General features: G+C 43.9%; 1 protein-coding gene across 3 annotated transcripts in view; it reads right to left on the reverse strand.

Moving 5' to 3' along the window:
* Positions 1-25,257, reverse strand: part of TPK1 (thiamin pyrophosphokinase 1) — a 252,420-nt gene that overhangs the window by 102,231 nt on the left and 124,932 nt on the right. For all 3 annotated transcript variants that reach the window (XM_054564431.1, XM_054564429.1, XM_054564430.1), the window contains exon 7: positions 13,240-13,386. In XM_054564431.1, coding sequence (XP_054420406.1) covers positions 13,240-13,386 — 147 coding nt within the window. The remainder of the gene's footprint in view (positions 1-13,239; positions 13,387-25,257) is intronic.

The raw sequence follows: 25,257 nt of genomic DNA on the forward strand, positions 1-25,257 counted from the left end.
CTCATCTTTTATCGCTGCAAACGGCCTCCCTTGGTTTTTCTCAGGGGGAGCATGACGTAGTCATTAGTCAGTACAGAGCGCACGCGTGCGGGTAGAACCCCTGGGTACGTCCCATCCCCGCGTCTCTAGCGGGAAACAAGACCCGGGGCTTCCCTTTTCTCAGCTGAGAAATAAGGAGAATAATAGTAATCTTCTTCACAGAATTGTTGTGAGGCTGTTACACAAGTTCACAAATGAACAGAAACGGAAACAATCACCAGGAGGGGGGCGGGGACCGCGGTGAGACCGAGCGCTGCCACCATCGCATCCTCATTATTGCCGCAGGGCTGGGCTCCCCGCGTTTCTCGATCTCCGCCGGCAGCTCCGCGTGAGTCCTACCTGCGGCTGCGGCTGCGGCTGCGTCCCTCCCGCGCCCGCTGGTGAGAGAACGAGGCACAGGGTCTGTCTCTGGAACAGTGAGACGCTGTGGGTCCTCCATGGACAGGCTCGGGGCTTCTAGAAAGCCTTACATTCTAGTTTAAAAATTTAGTGTCTGTATAAATATACATTTTTTCTGGGAGAAGGCCCATAATTTTTTTCGGATTCTCCAACAGGCTCATGATCCTACAAAGGTAGGATCATCTCTAACTCTCCAGGGTGGAAACCGCAAGGCCTTCACAAGGCGCAGGAGGCGACCTTGAACTTCTCCTCCATCTCGTCTGCCACCACCCCCTTTCTCTCTCCCAGGAACGCCGGGCCCTTCCCAGTCCTCCTGATACCCCGGCAAGTCTCTCGCTGCCCACTCCTGCTCCGTCCTCTCCTAGTCGGCGGCTGACGCCTTTGAGACGCCTCAGACGTGACCTCCTTCAGGAGCCCTCCCCGGACCCGTCTGCAGCGCTCTATGCGCTGCTTCTCTCGGCTTCCAGCACATTCTGATAGAAGAAAGTGCTTAGTAATATGTTAGTTGAATATAAACATAAAAAAAGTATCCAAGTCTTCTATTTTTCATAAAGTTTGCTCTGCTCCCAGAAATACTTTATAGCATGAAATATGCTCCGAAAAGAATATTAAGCTCTATTTGTAGCTTTGCAATTACTACTATCAAAATTTCAAAGGGTGTCCACTTCTTAATAGGCCAGCTGCACCCAGGAGACTATAAATCCTCCTCCACCGTCCCATGAGCAGCCTGGACGTGAAACTCGCCTAATGAAAAAGACCGATGTTCCAGGCTCTGCCTTTCACCTTGAGGGCTCCTGGTTAGGACAGAAACTGCCTCCCATTAACAGACAATTGGAAAGGCCAACAGGTGCACAATTAATCAATTCTGAGGCTCCGCTATCAACGTAACTTTTTCCAAAAAGGACTCTGGTTTATTATCATTACTATCTCAGCTATGATAGAATATTCTTCCTCCTCGATAAGAAAACTGATTATGTCCCTCCATTTGTTTCTATTTATACACTTACCTACACTTACCTATACTCTACATAAGGTGGCAGGGAAGCCTGATTCTCTGTTACAGAAGAACTATGTGGTCTTTATGGTCTATGCTTCCTTCATGAGTTTCCCACTTAAAACTGTTGCTCTGCACAGAAAGGCATCTGCCAAGTTCACGGATCATGTAATTGGAAACGGAATCACGGAGCGGAGAGGGCCACGGGGGACGTCTGACGTCGGTGTGCAATGTGGCTTTACTGTTAACTGGTGGAATAAGCCTGAGAAGTCAATTCATCTTTTTAAGACCCAGTTTACTCATCTTCAAAATGGGGTCATACAGTCTCCACCTCAAAAAGGGTTTTGAAAGTAAAATATGTCTCCAGTGGGCACTTGCACAGAATCACCTGAGAAATATTTTCACAATATGCATGGCCAGCACTCAAAGAACCACCTAGTTTAGATGTGCAGTGTGTTCTTTTAAAAAAGCTACAGGTGGATAAATTATGCCACATTTAGGTACATCCATACAGTAGTGTACTAAGCAGCCATTCAAAAATGAAGATGATCTCTGTTATCGAATAGACAGTAGTCTCCAAAATATAGTAAGTGAAAAGGAGAGACAGATGTACTGTACATAGGATGCTAAGTTCATATTTTAAAAAAAAGGAAAATGAGAAACAACATACATATTTGTTAATTTTATTTTTGTTTTTGCAAAAATCTGGAAGATTCCAAAGAGATTGCTGGTGGTGAGGGAAATAGGCATGAGGGCCAGACCTCTCCTAAGGTCGTTTTTATCTTTTAAATCAAGCTTTGCCTGTTGAATTGCGGAATTACTTCAGGATATTTCCAAGTGATAAATAAAAAATAAAGTCTTCCTCCTTTAAATAAGCTGCAAAAAATTAATCTAATTGTTAAAGTAGTAGCATAACAACAGAAAGAACAAAATTTAGCATTTCAAATGAGATATTTTAGATATAATACTCTGACGGGAATATAATTTAAAGACAGCGACTTGTAAAAAGTTTTAAATTTCATTCACTAGTTTTTCTATTTGTAGTAATATGGGTATTATAATTTTGAAACTAGTTACTATATATTATAGGACAAAACAAGTAAGTTATTTCAAGCCAGTATTTGTGTGGGGAGAATAAAAAAAATCAAAAATATAAAAGAGCAGTTTTAAAACTATATTGAAACTGAATTCAAAATATCAGTATGAACTCATGATTTATACACACACACCCACACAGCCTTGCCTTTTGGTTTCTCCACTCACTGGCGCCCAGAAGCAATGCCAACACAGCAGCAAGAAACCCATTTATCACCAGGATCTTGCTTTTTAAACACATTTGCCATGTTGAAGTATTTAGGGTAATGTGGTGAGGTATCTGAAATTTATGTTAAATGATTATCCCTCTCCCCCAAATACATCTACGAGGGGGAACCCAAAAAACCCCAGGAATTTATTTATAAAAAATTGTGTATTTGTTCATACATGTTTAAACTTCAGTCACCTTCAAAGTGCTCTTCATCTGATACACTAAACCTATCGAGACATGTTCTGCATGGCTCAAAACAGTTGTGAACACATAGATTTTGATGCCTTTCAGTGCTTCTGCTGTTTTTTGTTTCACCTCTTCCACATCCGCAAAACATTTCCCTTTGAGGACTTTTTTCATCCAGGGAAACAAACAAAAAAAAAAGTCATCTGGGGTGAGATCAGGTGAACAGGGAGAGTGGGGCGCAGGGGGCATTCTGTTTTTGATCAGAAACTGCTGAACACCCAGTGTGGTGTGGGCAGGTGCGCTCGTAAATTGTCCATCATGAAATGTGCAAATGCACCGAAAGAGTCTTCAAAAGAAAAATTCACTGACGCCAAACGCAGCCTCTCACAACCCCACCCACTGGTACACTAATACAGATGGGTTCCTGGAACACTCACCTAGCAGGGGAAGCCTGTACTACAAGGGGCCTGCTCTCCTTTTTTCTCTAATTCAGTTTTTTTTTTGGGGGGGGGGGGGGGGGGGGGGATCCCCTTGTATATCTAGATTGACAGAACTTGCATGATAAAATGTTAAAAAATTAAAAATGTTTTAAGTATGTTGTTTATTATGCTATCCTTCCAAATTCTCTGTATATATGACAGCTGTCATAATAAAAATGTTGGTTAGGAAGAAAAAAATAGCTGTGCAGATGGTTCAGTGCATACTCCTGAGGGAACCACACTCAGTGCACAGAAGATACTTGCAACTCATAACTTCTCATTCTTTCCCAGCCCTCCCTAAGATCTAGTGACATTTAGAGAGTAAGTGTGGATCCTAAGCGACAGCTACAAAGCCAAGGGTCCAGGAGGGAGACTGGGAAAACCCTAGACTGTCCTAGGAGCGGCACGCACTTGCAGATTTGCACCATGCACAGTTTCCTCATCTGAGAAAGGGGAACAATGTACTTTGCTGCTCGCTTAACAGGCCTGCTGAGGATTAAGTGGGAGGATGATGAGGAACTTCATAAACTAAAAGTGCTGTAGAGCTCTAACAATATTACTTTTGGTAATTTTCCAGCCTTTCAGGTCCAGAGGCTATTTTATAATTCATTTGGCACTCTCAAGAGATGTCAGTTGTATATTAATATTCAGTATCTTTGACAGTTGGGTTATCCTTTCTACTTGACATCATGTCAGCACTACCTCAGTCTTCTTCCGAAGTCAACATAACACTTGCAACCTCTTTAATCAACATCAATCCCTCTCTGTGTATTGGTCATCTTGGATTATACTCTGCTTTGTATCTGGCTATGATGCATTTTTATAAATGTCATTGTTAAACTATTTCATATGCATTAAGTCAAATATCTTAATTCTCACCACGACAAAGTTATGAAGGAGTAATGGAGCTCTTACAAGACAACTATATAGGATAGCGGGTTCTTTTCAAAAACATATCCTCTTCACCCATTCCCACTCTCCTTCCATCTGGCAACCATCAAAAAGCTCTCCGTATCCATGACTCTGTCTCTGTTCTTCTTGTTTGTTTTTTAGATTCAATTGTTGATGGACATGTATTTATTGCCATTTTATTGTTCATAGTTTTGATCTTCTTTTTCTTATATAAGAGGTGAGGGGGTTAAGAAGTACAACTTGGTAGTTACAGAATAGCCATGGGGATGTAAAGTACAGAACAGGAAACGGAGCAGCCAAAGAACTTATATGCATGACCCATGGACATGCACAATAGTGTGGGCATGGCCTGAGGGAGTGCAGGAGGCTGGGTGGAGGGGGCAAAGGGGGAAAATTTGGGACCACTGCTATAGCATAATCAATAAAATATAAAATAAAAACAAGAAAAAAAATATCTCCTCACAAAGACATTAGAGATAGAATACTTACTTTCCTTCCTCTCAGTAAGATTGGCTTAGAAGACATGGGATTCTTGGTGTGTGTGTGCATGCATATGTATATTGTGTGTGTTGTACACGTGTGTGTGTGTGTGTGTGTGTGTGTGTGTGTGTGTGAGGCAGCTTACACCATCCCTTGGAAAAGCTTCAAAACACCCAGGGTGGATGTACAGTTTGAGTGAGTGCCCTCGGATTTCAGCCCTTCCAGCTTCCCTTCATTTGTGTCAGTTTTCCACTTTTTCTTCCCTTTCAGTTTTGATCTCTTTTGGAACAAAGAAACAATCAGCTCCCAACTACAGGAGGAAAAGTCCTTACTGGACGAGACATAATGAGGCCCAGCGGAGCCGCGCGACACTCTTTATACAGAAACTTGCACTTGTGGGGACCTTCCTTCCCGGGCCTCATTTCATTTCCCTGCCGCCAACACTCAGATCACTTCACAGCTCATGGATACAGCATTGGCAACCTTTGTTTCCAATCAGAAAAAGATGCTGAAGCAATGCTCAGTTGAGCTAAGTATACACGACAGCGTGCTTGTGTCCTTGCACAGAGGACTAGGGCCATGGGGTAAAGGAAAAGATGGCACGCAGCAGCCAATATTCCACGACTTGCCCTGGAATTGGATTATGATAAAGTACGGGGACCGAGCTCAGAGAAACGCTGATGCGATCTTTTCCGCTGCTGCACCTGCACACCGCCCGCTTCTGGATTGGGTCAGGTCCCCAAGACCGACTCTCGGTCACTCATGGTTGAAAACGAATGGCCGGTGTTCAAGCAAGTTTTTAAGCAGTTTTCATGTGGACTGAATTTGATATTTCCTCCCTTGCTACTTTGGAATCAGTGCGCGATCACTACAGGTTTCTGCTGATGGGCATCTTTCTACAAATGTCTCTGAGTGAAAGATTTAAGGTCAAAAAGTGTGTATGCCGTGCGGGTGAGTGGCAGCTCTCGGGGTTGTCATTTCACTCCTCTCCCCCTGAGACTTCACTGCAGCCAGGGTGCCTGAAGTCTCCCTGCCACCCTGCCACCGCCATCCTCACGCATTTGTTCAGGAAACTAACGCATGACCAGCCCCTTGAAGAACCCCTGGCTCCCCTAACAAGCGTCCAGGAAACCAGGAAGACAGCACCTGCCAACTGGGAAATAAAGGGCAAAATCACAGCCTCTGGCTTCCAACCTGGGATGCCCAGGCACCTGTGTTTTACAAAAGGAGGCAATAATGAACACTTTTGAAAATGGAAATACTACATCAGAGCATCTAAAACTTCCTAGTTACACTGTTTTGGGTAGCATCAGATGAAAGTACAATAACTGTTATTTTACCTTTTATCAAAAATATGCAATTATATGTTTTTAAGGTTTACAAAAGGATAACAGTTATATCTTAATAAATTTGGTTTTATAGAAAGAATGAGGCCCACAGATTTTAAAAAGTGATGAAAATAATGCAAAAGAGGGAAGTTTAGAGGGGTTTATTTGGAAATTCCAGGCAGAAGACAGACACTTTTGAGAAGGGCTTTAAAAGAAGAGAGTGACTTAAAAAAAATTTTTGACAGAGAATAGTAGTGTCAAATATGCAGAGAAAAGAGCAGTCGGGATCAGTTTCAAAAACAAACTTTGGACCTGTCCCCCTAGGCCACATGACACGGAGAAGCCAACGGAGCAGAAAGAGGGAGATTTGAAGTTCAGACTCAAGGGTTCATTCGTATTCCTGCCCATACCAAGGGCGCCCGTGGAAAAGAGGCGGAGGGCCTGTTGGCACTGCGGAGCTGGGCTGGGCCTGGAGGCCCCCTGCTCGCTTTGGAAGATACTATACATTAAAACAGGTTGAAAAGTGCTTCACCAGTGCATAGTGGCACGATCCACACAAGCCACCTTAAACATATCTTCTTCCAGGGTTGCAAGAGTCCACTTCTATGTTTTCTATTTTATTGTGACTATAATAATGATTCTCAAGGTAGACCACTAGGCCAGGATCTCTTCTATTTTATACACACACACATACATACACCCCTAATTCTAGGTAGTTCTACTCAGTTGCAAAAATAGACTAATCTGCTTATACCCCAAACTCAGCTGCCCATCCTCCTACTCCGGCCTGTTCTTCTCCTGGTCTCTGTCTCCAAGAAGGCCAGCGCCCAGCTGCCTAATCCGGAATCCTGGTCATCATGTTGGCTCCTCCCTCTGGGTTCCCCAGTGGAGACTCTCCAGCACACACGCTAACAAACTCCATCCTCTCCTCTTCACGCCCATTTTTAAGTTTACTTATTTACGGACAGGGAAAAGGAGGTTGTGAGCTCAGTGTGACAGGCCATTCCTAGATTTAAAATGCCTAGTGATCCTTTTTTTTTCAGACTCTTACGGCATGAGATCTACTTCAATTCCAGTATAAATTTTCTTTCAAAGAAATACTGTGTATAAACTTGGACAAATCACTTTGCCTTTAGGTCCTTAGAACTGCTCATCTATAAAATGATCTCTAAGTCTTTACACTATATACACCTCTATTTAATGGTTGTGTGCTACTATACAGTTTATACTGAAGGTTCTGAAAGGCCAAGCAACAACAAAAACAACAACAACAACAACAAAACATACAGAGGATGGAGAAAATAATGGTTATTCCAAAGAAAGGAATTATAAACAGGTAATACATGGTGAGAAGGTGATCAGTGTTGCTTAGAATTAGGAACTCACTGTCCCCTCCCTCTGACTCCTCCTGGAAATCACTTCTCTGGTGTCGTCACTGATGAGACTGTGCTGACATGTCTACATGAGGTGGACAGACCCAGCCCCTCAGCTCTCAGCAGAAGCCTCACCCAGCCAAATCTGCATCATGAGTATGAGCTTCTTCTATCAGACTAGTCACGTATTTCTATCGCATTCATTACCAGCGTTATAAATGTGCAATGTAGAAAATATCAGGAATACACAGAGTAATTAATTGATCTCATGAGAGAAAAAAATCAAGCAGTAGTACACATGACTGAGATCATGAAGGAGAAAAATTTACAACATGTTTAGAAGTTTGTTCAGGTGGGAGAGGAAACGGCAGAGGTCTGCTCTGTAACAGCACTCTGCACGTCAGACACTAAAATCCTCAACAGCAATCACAGAACAAGGTTTGGGATAATGTAAAAGGCACGCCTCATTAACTCCTGGACATCTCATTTCTTGGTCGTAAATCCTATTAGCTTGTATTACCAGCTGCCATAAAGCCTGCAGATAAAAGATAATTTATGCTCAGTGTACAGAAGCTAATGTTTCTGTAGAGGCACCGGCCAGAAAACGAGACAAGTGTGGATGTGACACCGGGAGCCATTCACACCCCGCACATGGCGCGTGACACCGGGCGCAGGGCGCCTGGCAGTTGTCAGGGGAGCCTGGCCTGACCGGCAGCCGACATCGGGGCGCTTCGTATCTGCAGCGTTGCTCCCCAGTCTCCTCAGCTCTCCTGCTCATGAAATTCGGTCGTGAAGTCTTTTGAAGAACATATTTTTGGAAGTAAAGGGGGGATGCTTATTTTCAAGGGGAGCTCTACAATGTATTCTATTTTTAATTTTCTATTTTAAAATGGCAGATCAAACATTCCTTCAAAGTAAATGCTACCTACTGACGTTTTCACTCATAATGACATGTGATCCTTAGCAATGAGATGTACCAAAACACAATATAAAAGGCATTATATACCAAAAAAGCCAATCAGCTTAAAAAATTCTAAACACTGTACTATATTTATACAGACCTCACACTACATTATTGTCTCCTTGTTTTACAATCCAATTTGTAATTAACAAAAACAAGCCACAGACAGGGGATTGGAAAGAGAACGGAGGCAAAAGACTTCAAGCTGGGACGCCCTCAGCCACCTGAGTGCATGGCTCCCACAGCGACGAATGGGTGAGGGGTCACCCATCTACACACACCGTTTCGTGGGGGCGTCGCGCGCGGGCACTAGGATGACCTGAGGCCCGGAGGCTTTCTCAGAAAGAGCAAGAGACGCGCACTTTAGCCGCGTGTCCAGGGCTGCCCTGGCCACCAACAGCCCCATGGCAGACACAGCACTGAAACGCATATCAGTCAGACAGTCCCCAGACTGTGTCTCGTTCCTCTTGCTATTATCTTCAATGTCAGACAACCTAAAATTGTAGAACCAATTCTAGAAGCCACTGTCCTTAAAATTAATACTCATAATAATTAACATTTACATTGAATTTTCCCACTTTTGAAGTATGTTAGCAAAACCCAATGATAGTCTCATTTAATCGACTTAAATAATAAAGATACTTGTGGTATGCAGATTTTTTTTTGTTAGAAGTTGAGGGAAACTCAGAGTCATCTTGGTTTAATTTAGGGGTACGGCAAACGGGTGGGGTATACCCTTCAGCGTATCCAAGATTTACCTTATTTGAAAATAATATTGTCATGCCCTGGCCCGGTAGCTCAGTTGGTTAGAGCATCGTCCCATTACACCAAGGCTGTGGGTCTGACTGTTGATCAGGGCACGTAAGAGAAGAAACCAAGGAAAGCATACATGAGGGGAACAACAAATCCATGTTTCTCTCTCTCTCTCGTGCTCTCAAATCAATAGATAAAAATAATATTGTGAAGATTAAAGCTGCTTCAAATATGGTGGACTGTATGCAACTGGTTCATATCTTAAGCCCTCAAAAACACTCATTTGACTCTTGCATTTGTATTAGCAATTGTCTTACTGTTCTCTCCATAAAAGTGACCTAGCAGGGACCTAGGATGCATCTGTGGAAGACGTCCCTCATGTTGGGGGCAAAGGGGAGCAAAGCAGGCACCGGTCTGGCCTGAACACTGCCACTGCTCTACAGGACCGGGGTGGCCCTGCCTGATCTTTCTGCCCCTCCCTAAGTAATCGTTACTTTCTTAGGATCAGGCAATTTTCTAATTGTTTCAGTGACACAATATCAACATCTCCAGAGAACTAGGGGTTCTGCTGTAAGAATTAACTACAGTTTAATATATTTTATAAGTGCAAAAATTACATTCCTGGAAATTATGTAGGTTATGATCCAGACTTCCTTTCCACACTTCGGTGGAAGCACAGTGTTTGCGCTCCTGGCCCATGGCCTTCTGCCCCTAAACCGCCCTGCCGCTGCGCTGGGAAGGCGTAACCGTGTTCCCATCCCCCGAAGGTGACACAGGGCACAGCCCGGTGGGGCCTTTAAACACAGGCAGTGTGCAGTCCGGCAACCTTTGTCTCCTGTCGCTGTGACGTGTTCTAGTTGGCTTAGCTTTACGTGGACGATGCTGCCAAACAACACCAGATCTTCCAGGAATAAGAAAAACCTGAACCTTAATCTGGGTTAATTAAGCCTCTGCAATTTTATTTTGCAGGTTAATTATTACTGCAACATAGGGCAGGGCCTGACTTACAGAGGCAGTGTGACCAACTTAAAACAACCTAAAAAAAGCTAGAAAAAAGGTAAAAGGATTCTTTTAAAATGCATCAACTATCCACTTAGTTTAAAAGAATACTCACAAACAAAAAACTAAGTTTTCATTGCAAAAGGACACCAAATTTAACTTCCATGTTTTATACATTAGGTGTGCATCACATTGGGTGAACTTGAACTTCAGTTCCAAAGGCCTCCAAGTATCCAGAGACAAAGCCCAAGGTCTGCCCGAGTGGGCAGCGGAAAGGAGGCCGCGCCGTGTGACGCATGTCTCTCGGGGCGCAGGTAAGCAGAAACAGCACACCCGCCGGGCCGCTGGGAAAAACGCCACCGACCCGGGGCACTCCTCAGCCGAGGGGCCGACCAAGCCTCCCCTGGGCCTTTGTGACCAGACTTCAGATGCCCAGCGGAATTACCTTCAGATGATCACACGCTGCCTAAATGGTCTGAAAAGTCTCTAACAAGATGTCTTAAGCTATTAATGCCACAAATAACTGGGCTAAGAGTCCACTCTAAATTATCCTTGGACTCACTTTTAACTCACACTGCAAATAATTCCTGCGGGTTAAAGTTCCCAGAAATGAGGTCATGGCGAATAACAACAAAACACAGAAAGAATCGAGGTTACAAAATATAAGAGCAAAAGTCAACATAAAAGCAGACTTATAATGACTGCACATATTAGAATTATTCTACACAATAAAAGAAGAATGGCAAATAGGTTTTCCCAAAGAGCCTTCAAAATGTGAGTAAAGGGTGAGCATGTAAGAAAGAAGAGCCAGAGAAGGAATTAAAAACTCATTGGATGGGTATAGCAGCAAAACAGACAACACTGAAATGGAAAGGAACAGCGATGGTGAATTTCGCTGCCAGGGACGCTAAGACACAGAAAATACGAAAGAGAAGTTTTGAGAGATATATGATACCATTAGAGGGCCCTATATTCGTTTAATTGGAGTTGTAGAAGGGAGAAGAGGGCACAGAGAATATTGGAAAACGTAACGGCCGCGTCTTCCAGACATGACAGACAGCAGTCTGCAGGCCGGGGGGCTCCAGTGACCCCCAAGCTGAAGACCCTGCAGGAAGTCCTCGGTTATTCGCATACAGTGAAGGCACAGAACATCAAAAACAGTGACAAGATCTTAAGAGCTGGGGCCATGATGAGATGCAGATTTTTCTATCACTTCACCTTCCAATTTTACTTTTAAAAAATTATTGTAGTGCGTCGGTAGCTAACACTAGTAATGTACTGACCCACACGGAGACAAGTTAGAGTAGACTATTTCAGCAATCAGATCACCCATAATATAGCAAGGAAAGTTCAATGCATCACAATAGTAGAAAATTTCAAACTTCAGAAATTGTGGAGAAATTATAGGTATTTAACAAATAACTAGAAATCTGAGGAGTATGTCTGAGCAAGCCACACTGGTAAATGAAGTCTTTTAGTGACTTCCCATAACCTACGGCAAACAGGTCACAATCCACTGTGCAGAACGCAAGCCTCTCCACAAACGGCACGCAGGCCGGCTCTCTAGCCTTATGTCCCCGCATTTTTCCATTCTGCTGCGGCTCCTGCAAGGGGTCCTGCCCCTCTCTCTTTCTTTGGTGTCCCCTCCGGCTGGAATCGCTGTGCCATCATCTCCCAGAGAGTGTGTTTACTCGTCCTTGAAGATTCTGCTGCAGCGTAAGCTCAACAGAGTGTATGTTCCAAGAAATCAAGTGGTTTGATCTGTTCAGGGGGCTGCCGTATTCCTGGCGAGGGGCCTGCCATATGGCAAGTGCTCAATAAACAGTTGTTCAATAGATCGGGTGAATAAAAGCTGAGTGCCTCTGTGAAGCCTTTCCTTACCACACCCGTGACCAAATTACATCATCTCTCACAGTCTCTATACAGCCGTGTTTAGATCTTGCTTTATATTTATCTTTTACAAATGTTTGCTTCATGAAACACGTCCTAGAGAGCAGAGATGTTCAATCACTATGTGTTCCTAACCCCCAATGGCCTAGCAGTGCAATGGGTAGGAGCAGACACACCATGACTGTTTGTTGACCACATGAATGGACAGAACACCTTCCACACCGCAAAGGAAGTATTCCAGAAAGCAACGGCGCCAGGCGATGCAATGCCAAGATCTAGGAAAAAATGCAAACGTGGCTGCACAACGGCGAGCGTACATTACACCCACTATATTGACCAAATAACAAATTTTAGGTAATGACTACAGATGGCGTAGAGGCAAAACCATAGGCAGTATATTGCAATGAGAGGCAAAAAGAAAGAACTGTCCACTGTCTTTAAATGATGTTACCAAATTATTATTTTTCAAACTGAAATGCACCGGTCAACCTTATAAAACTTTATTTAATACGAAGTCTGTTCTAAGCACCACATTAACAGAAAATCCCCATGTTTATCATCGGAAATGAATGACATTGTCATTAGAAATTTGTTCAGAGGCAGTGAAATTAATAAGCAGGCACACTAAGAACAGTGAAACTTCTTTTAAGTGCTTAAAAAAAAATCAAACCCAGTTTCCAATTATACTGACGTCACTGAAAATATATGAGAATTCCACTTAAAACACTTGTCAAGCTTTGTACTTCCTCTATTGAGATTTTTCTCATAGTCAGCTGCTCAAAATGCAAAACTGCTAAATTTAATTTTTAGCCAATGTAATTAAGAGTTACAGAATTTTTTTTCAATGCCTGTGGTTTATTTTGTACGTTAGTTTATTTTGTTGAATAGAGTCCACTTATAGGTGAGATCATATTAGAGTTACAGAATTTTTTAATAGGTACAATAAAATGAAAACTTTGAGGCTTCTCCTCTACCTTTTCCTGCCCAGCGACAGGAGGCAAAGACTAAAATAACGCACTAACACGGTCAACTTCACTAGCGATTCAGAGGCACACACCGGCAGATGTCCCCTCCTAACTACTCAAAGGTTAGAAGTTTAGTGGGAGCAAAGTTCCGACATTACACTTATTGTTCACTTACTGGTTGGAGCAGGTAGATGAGGGACTCCTCCTGGATGATGATGACTGGCAAGGGGGTGATGCGAGTCGCCTGGAACAAGGTGCTCACCGATGCCATGATCTGGTCGAAACGCCCGGCAAGCCCTCCCAACGTCACAATCACGTCCACCTAAGGAAGGCACAGTGCAACAGGAAGGCACATATTGAAAGGGTTTTAAACAACTAAATTGTATCAAACACCTACACAGAGCTTTTCATATTACATTTTTATTGGATAAACCATGAAGAAATGGTAGATATCATCTCTGTTGTTTAGATGAAGAATTAAGTTCCTTGTTCAAGTTACATAATTGGTAAGCGGCAGAGTCAGGTTTCAAGACCAACTTTTTAAAGTATATGTTCTACAGTTTTCCCACCTGCCTATTTAGCTGGCAAACTGCCAGCTCTTCCTTTAAAACTCGGTTTTCTGTTCCTCCCAATTGGGGTCTTCCCTGGTTCCGCAGCTGGTGCCTGTCCGTGCGCTCCCAGAGCCCACCTGTGGGCACTGCCGGCGCGACACCCCGCCCATGACACCCCGCCTGTTCTACAGCTTGTCGCCCACTCGCGTGCAAGTTTCCTGAGGACCCAGACTGCCTCTCAGCTGAACCTAGCAAGTTGCCTGAATCCTCTGTACCTCATTTTTATGTTCACAGGTAAATACTGGATACTAATGAACAATGAACAGGGTTGTTGTGGGGATCAAATGAGGTTACCACATAAGTTAGTACGTGTAAAGCATTTAGAACATGTTTTATAGCATTGTGACTGTTTTTAAAAGTTAGCTACTCTTCTATTACCTTTATTGTTTTAGGTATTATTGCATTTATTTCACTATTAATGTTTTGGTTGTTATTACATGCAGTTTAGTAGATTACTTTTTTCACTTAACACTTTGAAGGAAACAGTTCTGATGGCTACAGTATAATTAAATTAAATGTTTCCCTGTTGTTGGAAGTACTGTTCGGGATATTTAGGTCTAGAACTACTGGGTACAGAGGGCCGAGGGGAAGCGGGAGGGGCGAGTGACAGTCTCCTCCCGTGCGCAGTCCTGTGTGCGCAGGTGTGAGAAGAATACAGAGGGGCCCTGCCTCCTCGCCCGGCCCTGCCTTTCCTGCCACCGCTGTGCTCACCTCGTCCTGCATCCTCAGAGCCAGAGCTGCTACTCTGATCATCAAAGAGGAAGGACTGAAGAGCTTAATGAAAATATTGTAAGGAAATCTTACGTATAACAAAAATGAACAGTAACAATCATTCTATTGGAAATAAAATAGAAATTGTTTAAAAACAGGAATATTTAGTTTTTAGGTTTTGAAATGGTATGTTAAAAAAGCTTAGTTAATGTTTCATCCAGAAAGACAGTAGGATTTTAGAAGAATAACATGTTATCCAAGCACCGATATAACCTGCCCAGTTCCTCGAGGACACAGTGGTGGACACCCCAGGAGCAAAGGCAGTGTCTGTCTGGTTCCCTGGTCACCACCCCAGCCCTTGGCACAGCACCCTGCACCCCACACTCACAAGACTCGCCAGGGCCTGTGTTTGATGAATGGCTAAGTGAAGACATTGCAAGAGAAGACTAAGAAAGAGATGAATTGGCATGTGATGGGAATATATAAATCAGAATGGGATTCCACAAAAACACAAAAAGTAAAATACATAGAAAAACCAAGAAGTTTTAATGAGTTACCTATTTCTGATCTTTTCAGAGGCTAGGGAGAATGGGATTTTTTTTCTTTTTGGATGAGATGTTTCATGCCAAAGCTCGAGTATTCTAAGACTGGCACCCAGCACATCTCTAAGACTTAATACTATCTTTGGAGATCTTCCTAGAAGTCTAAGAATCAGCCCTGGAGCCAGCCAAGGCCATGCACCATGGCAAACATGTATTATTCTGAACGTGTATCACTCTGAAGACCCGGGCATCGGTTACTGTTCCGAGGGAAGGGGTGATGTGCAAGCAGTTAGGCTCAGCCTGGCCAAGGAGACAGCTTTTATTTGGGGAATCAAGCCAGCTGTGTCCAGGAGCCCTTATTAATAAAGCCACTGCTGACTGGCGGTGACAGCCGAGAGGTTACACAGAGCCTCAGAAATAAGGAGAGTTTGCTTTAACCTGAAGAGAAAGACATTAAAAGAAATTACACATGAACTATAAAGTGGAGAAAGCTCGAAGGCTCCAGTAAAAGGCACAGAATCCTGCCATCACATGGGAAGCAAGGCCTGATGCTAACATAGCTGATTCACTAGGCAGGTTCTGGAGTCCCTGCTTCAGATGCTCAACTTCTCATTACTACACTCTAAGCTGGGAGCGATCTCTAACCTTTAAGGCTGAAATTTAATCCCTATTTTCTACCCTGGGATATCATGATGAATAGGCAGTATCTGTAAACTGGACCGTGAATTTCTCAGAATAGAGACGCAGCAAGATGACTTCTCCTCACTATTCACTTTCCCCACAGGAAGTGTTTAGCAAGACTGATGAAAGCCCCCAGGGGACGGGTGGGGGCCAGCCGCAGGTGGGCGGGGCGTGGCAGCCTGGGACTGGCCACAGTGCCCCGCTCCGGCTGGGGGGAGGGGGAGGAGTACCTGAGCAGCACAGCGACAGAAGAGGGACGCGGACACCACCCCGGGGGCCTGCACAGGCTTTCCAAGAATGGATTGGCGTCTTTCGGACAACGACGTCACAGGGCCAGAGTGCCCTCTCCAGGTGGATCCAAAGCCCGTGCTTTTCTCTTTACCACCACCCAGCGCACTGTAAATGTGTAAATGTGCACTTTCCCGATGCCTCCACATTCCCACACGCAGGGTGCAAGCCGAGGCCGGGAGACCAGGCGCGCCGGGCCGCCAGGCTCCCTGCCTCGCCCTCCGCGGACAGACCCGTGAGATCCTCCCGTGATTTCAGCCGTGCGCCCCACCACGGGCCCTAGCTCTCCCCGGCTTCCCACTCGCATCGCTGAGCCTGCTCCCTGGGCGCTCCTCCCACGTGGACCCACAGGGCACAACTTGCTTCTCTAGCACCTGTGAGAGTAAGACCCTTTAATTCCCTGCCTCGGCCGTGTTGCTGAGAGTCTGCATATGCCTGCATCCTGCCCCTCGTCCGGAACCCCCGAGTTAAGTGACATGATCTTTCCTAGCACACGACAGGCACACGCTGTCGTAACGGCTGATGCACTCGGCACCTCTCCTTCCAGAGCAGGCGTACGGGGCGCAGATGTCAGCTGCACTGCTCGCGATACACTAGACAACACATCTGTGCAGAGCTTCCTCTAAGCATATAAAAACTCAGCAAAAACTGAATAAAGAACCACAGAGCAGGAAGCTAATCATTAGGCTGAGTTAACATCATCTAATTCCAAGAAAACAGCACTTCCCTGCTTGGCAAGAGTTCCAACAGTGGCATTTGAAAAGAATAATGTATGTCACATTTGTTACCCCAGTAGTATTTATTGATCATTTACCAAGTGTTACATTCTATTCTACACAGTTAGGATAGATCAGTAAAGACAACAAAAATTCCAACCTTCCTGGAGTTGACTTTGAAATGGAGGAAAATACACAACTCATCAAAATAAGAAACAATCACATTTGTTAGAATGTGAAAAGGCAGTTAAGTGGTAACGGAGAATAACAGAGCGGTGGGGTCGAGACACAGCAGAGAGCAGTGAAGACACTACCTTTACTCCCCAAGCCCATTCTAGAGAAAGCAGTGAGAGGAAGAACCAAACAAAACAACAGCACTGCTCTGTCCTTAAGGAGAAGCCCGGCTTCTGCTGGAGTCGGGGGTAAAGGCAGGACGGATTTCAGGGAGGGAGAGTTAGGGAGGGTTTCTGGGGGAGGGTGGACCGTGAACTTCAGAGGGCACTAAAAGGCAGGGCATACAGAATGGACGGCAAGTCTGTTTATTGCTTAGTAAGCCTCCATTCTCTAGAGAACAAAGGCTGGCCTCAGGGGCCAACATAGTATTTTCTTTTGGTTGTGATGCATCAAGGATTCAAAGTCTGTAATTCGGAAAAGGTCACAATCTTAGTAGTCCCACAAATAAAATATTTTAAATAATATAAATTTGTGCACACTGCCCCCAAAATACCCAGCACACGCCTACTATGCCAGTCTACAATATATAAAATCCAAAGAATTAATTTCCAACTGATTTCTACACATTTTCTATAGTCAAGTCACGGTATTTTCTGTGGATCTTGTTGTTGTTGTTGTTAGCAGAGAGGAGGGGTGGGAATGAGGGATGCATCTGGCTCTGCACACGCACCGCGTCTCGCAAGAACACCGGTGCCCGGGACTGGCACCGTGGAGGTCTGACTGCGGGGTGGTATACACACCTCTGACGGCCGTGGGATCTTGTACAGGTTACATGACCTCCCTGTGCCTCTGAAAACCTCTAAAGGCAGGAAATAAACCAAATTTATTCACATTTTCCAAGATTCATTTCTAACAGAACATGTAAAGTTCTTGGGTTTTCACCCTAACAGCTTAAGTAACAATTGTGTCTATTTGTTTAGAAAATAAGTGGAAAACTTGACTGTTATTATTTCTCTTAACAGAATAATGACAAGACTGGTTGAGGGATGTATAACTCCAACAGGAGAAGCAATTTCATTTTTCTACTATAGCTGTAAAAACCTTTTCGGTAAACGACATATTTTTGTCCACGTGTCCTCAGAAAGACATAGATATAGTATGGATGAAGTCTACAATAGGGACAGTGTCTGTCAGCATATTTTAATTACATTTACTTTCCATAAATTGAATTCTGGAGATGCACAAATGGATAGTTTCTCCATGGCTCTTCCTGAAAGATAGCGTGACCATGCAATTTAACACACAAACTGCATTACTTCGGAAAGTAAATGGAGACGCTGCACATAATTATGCCAAGAATACAGGCATGAACTGGGACTATGCCATGTAAGCTAAGATATGTTGTTTACCCTACTGCTTGATAATTACAACTTACCTTAACATAGCCAACCTAACAAAACGCTAGAGTCTCAAAAAATTTAGACATTCTCCTTAACAAGCTCGATGCTGTATTACAGTTAGGCATGAAGAGGATGATGCCATTCTTTGGTTCAAGTGTCTGATGCTCCAACTGGAAGAGAGAAGACCCAAAGCAGGAGGCAAAGGGAAGAGCTGCATCAAGACAGAGCAAAAACAAACCGACAAAAATCAGCAATAAAAAATATGTTAATAAGCCTATAAAATAATTCCTGTGACTGATGGGAATGAGACAGCAGAGAAGTTAGAGACCTCAGATGCTATGGTATCGAAACACCACTGACAGACACAGAACAAAACCGCTGCTGGATGTGCACAGCTGGTGGAAACAATCCCACGGGATTCCATTTAACTCCCCACCAGGCATCCTGCGTCCCAGTTTAAGGCCAGCCTGTTTGGGTGAGAAATAAATAACGCCTCTTGCATAGGCAAGATCATGAGGCTTCTGTTCACAGATGAGAAGTCTAAGAACACTCGGAACTTTTCTCGGATAATGCTTCCTCCACCTCCCCTCCTCAGCCGTCGCTCAGGCAAGGCCCCTTCTCCTGGATGACCCCACGGGCCCCCTGCCTGGCCTTCTACGACCACGCACCCTCGCACTGGGTTATGAGAACGGGCTTTCTGCATCTCACATCTGACCATGCCAATGTCCAGCTTAAAATTAGTGCTGGCTTTCCAGGATCTACACAATGAAGTCCGAAGTCCTCCAGTACTGACGCGTCGCAGCGCAGACACGCCACGGTCCTCAGGGCACCACACTGTGGTCCTCAGGGCACCCCGCCGCTGTCACACCCTGGTGCCTCAGCCGTCCCCTTCCCGCCCCTCGCTTGTCGGGAGTGGAGCTGCTACGGTATTGCCAAAGGATGTTTGCCTCCACCCCCTGAAGAAAGATGAGCTTGTATGAATAGAGCGTTTCATCCAAATCTGTCAAATTACATATATGTCAATTAAGAAGTGCTGGCGAGGATAGGGAGAAAAGGGAACCCTCATACGCTGCGGGTGAAATTGCAGACTGGTGCAGCCACTGTGGAGAACAGTATGGATTTCCTTAAAAAACTAAAAATGGAACTGCCTTCTGACCCAGCGATTCCGCTGCTGGGAATATACCCTAAGAATCCCGAATCACCAATTCAAAAGAACCTATGCACCCCAATGTTCACAGTAGCACTATTATTATTATTATAGCCAAGTGCTGGAAGCAACCTAAGTGCCCATCAGTAAATGACTGGATCAAAAAACTGTGGCACATTTACGCAATGGAAAACTACACAGCAGAAAGAAAGAAGGGACTCCTACCTTTTGGGACAGCATGGGTGGAACTGAGGAGCATTATGCTATGCGAAATAAGCCAAGGGGTGAAAGACAAATACCACATGCTCTCACCTATAAGAGGAATCTAATGAATGAAATAAACTAATGAGCAAACTAGAAGCAGAGGCATGGAAACAGGGAACAGACGGACAGAGCGGGCAGGAGGGGGATAACGACGGACAGAAGAAGGGACTAGACGAAGAGTACGTGTGAATGGCCCACAGACACGGACAACAGCGCGGAGGCTGCCTGAGGGAGCGGCCAGCAGGCTGCGATGGGTGGAGGAGGGCAGAGCAGGAACAACTGAGACAAATGTAACAGAGTAACAATAAAAATTATCTAATAAAAATAAATAAGTTACTGAAAACAAAGGAAATGCCATAGCCATGTTATATACAACTAGTTTTTGAACATACTATTTTACAGAAAAGGTTTTTAAAAAACAGTGGAGGAAGAGACACACTTATACCTGAAAAGTCAGCAGGGGATACAGGCTTGTCTGCATTTGAGAGAAGAGGGAGGGACGCAAGGTAAGGCTCCGTGCCGGGACTCCTGGCTGCAGTCCGCCGCAGTTCTCCTGCAACAAGTCCAGCTTAGAGGCCCAGGCGGCGGATGCCCTCACGGGGCAGAGGGAGCCTGCCTGTCCCTGTGCCTTTGCAGAGAGCTCGGCTGAGGGGACTCCAACCTCCATGTCCAGAAGGAAAAAAACTTGCTGGCAGACATCCCTGACACACTGGCTGCCAGTCTGCAGTGCAGGAGGCCAGGACAGACACAGGGGACCCATCTCTACAAAGTGTGCATGTGGCTCCTCCCTACCAGTTCACTCTCGTTAGCTTGTGAAAGGAAACATGTATATACTGCACTAGCCAAAGTGTGCGCATGAGGTTGATACTTTCAGTGTCACCTGCCCTTTGACACCCCAAATCTAAGAGTTTTATCTTCAGCACTGAGTAGTCAGAATAAAACACTGCCCGCCCTCCGGCCTGCCCCTATTCTCTTCCAGATTCAGCTGAGTCACGACGAGCACACCCGGAGCCTAGCGTGGAGAAGGTTCAAGTCCAGGCGGCTCCTCACCTGTCCTATGTGACTTCAATTTAAGCACCACTGACAACAGGGTAACCTGTTTAGCAAAGGCATCCACTCCAATGGCCACAAATTCTTACAGTAAGAAATGGCGCCTTATTCAGGTTGCATTTTTCAACTACACCTTAACGGAGTGGTTGGTATACACAGACCAGACGAATGGGTACAGGTCTCATGCTTTCACTCTGGCCAACGAGAGGACCAATCATCACCACACATACACTTTATTGCTCAAGGGCCCTATTTCTTTCTCAAATTCTTGATGAGAAAGATGACTAAAGAGTAATTCTTCAAAGACTCCTGTAACTAGGGAAAAAAAAAAAAGCCTGTCATTGGTCCTTTTATTACTGTCCTTAGATTTCCATCCTTTAATTCAGCTTGCACACAACCATGATGCCATTTTGCTACATTACCTTCTGACCTTGCATTCAAAACTTTTTAATGGATTACCGTTACCTGAAGATCAAAATTCAAATTCTTCATCTAGAGAATAAAGATTCTCCACACGTCGCCCCAAACAACCTCCCTAACACCGACGATCGCTGTGACCTCTTCTCCTTCGGTCTCTGAGTGCGCACTGCAGGAGTCACTCTGCGTTGACCCTCAGGATCCACTTCAGGACCCTGGCTGTGGACCCTGACTGAGTTCATTCCCAGAATAACGAAATCCTTCTGTGATTTATAATATTTACCCTGGGCAAGTCTTTACATTTTTTTGTTAAACATTTCCCGCCTGATGGTAATAACAGTGCTGTCTTTCCTCACAGATCTGTCCTGACTACTAATATTTCTCTGATTGACTGGACTGGAAATTCTCAAGCCATATCAATGAGATCCCTGGGGTGGGACATTTTTTCCACATAAACAACGCAGCAGTGTGATATACATAAAAATGTGGAAATGTGTTATTTTTCCTTCCCATGTAAATACAGCAAGTGATGGCAAGGCATATTTGCATGTATTTACATTTCTCTATTGGGAAGTGAGTACCAGGGAGAGTTGCACAGAATAAATAAAACACACACTTGTGGGGTTTTTTTCTTTTTCCTGTACATGATTTTACTCTATAATCTCTAATGAAAATAACATTATTTAAAGAGAAAAACCAGAAATATATTTATAAGTGAGATTACATAAAATCATAGTCTATATAAATATATCACATGAATATCATAAATCTACTACAGGTGATTACGGTCTCCAAACCTCTCACACTGTCAGAATATAAAGATATTTCTACAGAAAAGGAATTCAGAGGTATTCCTTTTGAGTTACAGGGTTCATAAAAAATGGAAAGATGTATTAGCTGTTATTTAGAACACCCCAAATACCTAGCATAGCATCTTCAACACAGTTGGTATTTATGGCAAAATGAAAAAACCAAAGAATAATTTATGTCATATTTAGAAACAATTAACTACTAGGAAGTAGAGTTTAAAAACAAAATTTGTTTTATATAACTGTTGTCCACAGAAGCTAAATGACTGCTTGGTAAATAAAAAATTCAAAAATGCCTTTTTTGAAAATCCTACTAAAAAAGACCAGTATTTTTAAGTCTGGCTAAAAATTCTTTCACATAAGTCCCTACTAAAGTTGAATAATTAGAATGTGAAGGATGTTTAGAGCACTAAACAATATTCTTCTCACGCTGTGGAAACTGGGTGATGAGGTACCAAAACATGAATGTAGCCTCTTTCTTATTCATTCCCATTACTGAGCAAGTGGAAAAGAAACAAATAATTTTCCAAATCTTTTTGCGAACATATTGACTTTGGTCAGAGAGGCACTGCTCCAGAAGATGAGTATTTCTGCACGTGCGATCACTTTTTAATAGCAACTGCCCTATCTCCCATCATCATGTGTGTTTTCACCCAACAGTATTTCTTGCTTTGCTTCGGTCATAAAATAAGTCTTTGCTGTGTATTCTTGTCCAAAGTGATAAATGAAACTCTTGGTCTCCACGTGTGGATGGATTAGATTCAGTTCTTTGTAGTTCGTTGAGGGCATTATATTCCCAAAGTTTAGTGGTATAAAACTCTCTTCATTTTTTATTGACCAGTTTATAATAGGTGGCTATCAGACTTGCTGTAGCACAATCTTTAGATTTTGCAATCTGGAGCAATATAAATAGTTTATGTTAATTACGCCCTTTCCACCTTCTGGGAGAATACACAACATTTTGCTTCCAAATTTTGCACTTGGTCATTAACATTCTGGTTTCTAGATATGCACCGGACCATTTTATAATGCCAAATGAGAATGTTAAAACTGTTACTGCAGTGACAGTAATTACTTAAAGCTTATTTTTTTGCTACATAGTAAGTTTGCTTCAGCTAATACATGTGTATAAAATAGCTGATCATCCCATCATCCTCAGGTTCACCTTAAAATTATAAGCAAATGTATTCCATATTCATGAGCATCAGTGTAAACTGAGTGCAATCTGGGATGAAATACTTGTTCAATAATAATTTCATCTTTATGAAATAATTTCCTTTATTTATATGGGTGCTTTAAAAACATCAGAATCTTTAGGGTCAATTTCGTAGGCATCTAAAATCTCTAATAGAAATGGATGAGGAAACAGAATTAAAATGTAATCCATCTATTTTGAATTCAGGTAGCCTCATTTCTAATGTGTTTCAAAATATCTTGAACCAGCTGCCGAGACTGGGAATTACATACATGCATTCAAATTGAGAGGGGCAGGCACAGAGTGCATCCCAGAGAGAAGCTGGTACCGCCTGATTTTTACCCTACGCATCTTCACTTTAGTGCGCCACCTGCCGTCCTGGACCAGCACTCTGACCCGGGAAGGCTACGCTGAACGTCCACTGGGAAAACAGGGGTCATGGAAGGAGAAAGACATCTTCCACCTCTGGCTATTAAGGCAGCAAAAGGATGGAAAGGGAATACTACCAGATTCCATCTTCTCTGATCTAAATGGAACTTTCTGAGATATCTAAGACACACAAAAATATATTTCTACATATAGATGGTTCTCTTCCTGAGTACTTAATTAAATACCACTGAAAACACATTGATCTGACCTGTACATCCTCATGATGAACAGTAACATCATTTAAGTCATGACTTAAGCTATGAGCAAAGCATTTCTTTAAAATACAGATGCTATTAGCATTGTGGATAATCACAATTACGGATGTAGGTACTGCTATATATAATATGTCTTGCTAAGGGACACTCAAAATTAAAAGAAATTTTATAATCTACTAAGCATTTTCAGCTTGTTCTATTGTATGTGTATTATTCTTACAAAAGGCCTCAAGATACTGTTTCCTCCTCCGTCTGCACTTTCTGCATCTTCACAATGCAGGAGCTCAAAACCCCGGGGCCCAGGGAAGCGCGCTCCTGCCTGAGGGCGCCGGAGGGGCCGCCTCGGCCCGGGCGGCAGGAACCTCTGTGTGTCCGCAGCGACGCGGGGGAGTGACGCGAAAACACTGGGTGGACCTATGTTCTCTTGTGCAGCGCTCTAAGAAAGACTGCTGGCCTCTGAGAAGGAGAAACAGAGCCGTGAATTCCTCTTTTGAAGGCACCTCCAAAATGCTCTCGGAAGCAGCCTGCTGGCTCCGCCAGGCCAGGGACTCTCTCCCTCCTCTTTGCTTCCTCGTCCGATACTTGGTTCGCCCGCATCTGCTCCACAGCGCGAATGCACACGTAGGAGAAGGGATCATCAATACAAGCTGTAGTTTCATTATCTAAAAAAACCACACTATTCTGCTTTCTGAAATGACAAATTAAAAGGCAACATAGAGGAGGGTTCTATATCAACAACCTATCACAGGATGTTGATCTGCTCGGAAGAGGCGCGTGAAGCACCTGTGGTCTGAAGCGGTGCCACGGTTCCCCGCGCGTTTGCCGCCTCGGGGAGGCTGGGTGCTCTCTGGGGCCACGGACTTAGTCTCCTCCTAACCGCAGCCCAAAGGCTTCACAGAACAGGGACGGTCTGAACGCGTCCAACTGGCTGGAAAAAGCCCCCGGAGCTTCCGCAGCGCACTAAGGGGAGGCAGTCCGCCCGGGGACTCCGCACGGAACTTCCAGCTTAGCGCGGAGCAAGGCACCCCCGCAGCACCGGGGCGCGCTGTCTCCGGGCCGCAAAGGTGGGCACGCCGCCTCCTCTCTCCGCTGAGGCAAAGGGCAAACAGTGTGAGCTGCGTGGCACAGCCCACCCCTCACTGGATCCTAGTCCCAAAAGGATAGATACTATTCTCACTGCTCCTTAGGAAAAGGAAAAGTTGGAAACCTCTGCGAGCAAACACTTCAACATGCAAGCAGCACCCCGTGTAATTCAACTTTCTAATATTAAGAGAATTCTTCTAAAATGAAAATACATCCAAAAGAAACAATGCTATGGTGCGCTCATGAACTTGAGCTATAAAGTAGAACTAAATAGTTAAAGAGATTTCTAAAAACACTGTCTGATTCTAAAACCACATTATTCCATGGCATTTATTATAAAATCAGAATATCACAGTATTTTATAAATACATTATATAAATATATTCTATAAAATGTGTTCAAGATCACAAGGGCTAAGGTGTAAACAATATATGATTATTAATACTCCTTCAACTGTTACA

This window comes from Pteronotus mesoamericanus, unplaced genomic scaffold (assembly GCF_021234165.1).
Source record: "Pteronotus mesoamericanus isolate MK-2021 breed Mesoamerican mustached bat unplaced genomic scaffold, CSHL_Meso_final scaffold_85, whole genome shotgun sequence".
NCBI lineage: Eukaryota > Metazoa > Chordata > Mammalia > Chiroptera > Mormoopidae > Pteronotus > Pteronotus mesoamericanus.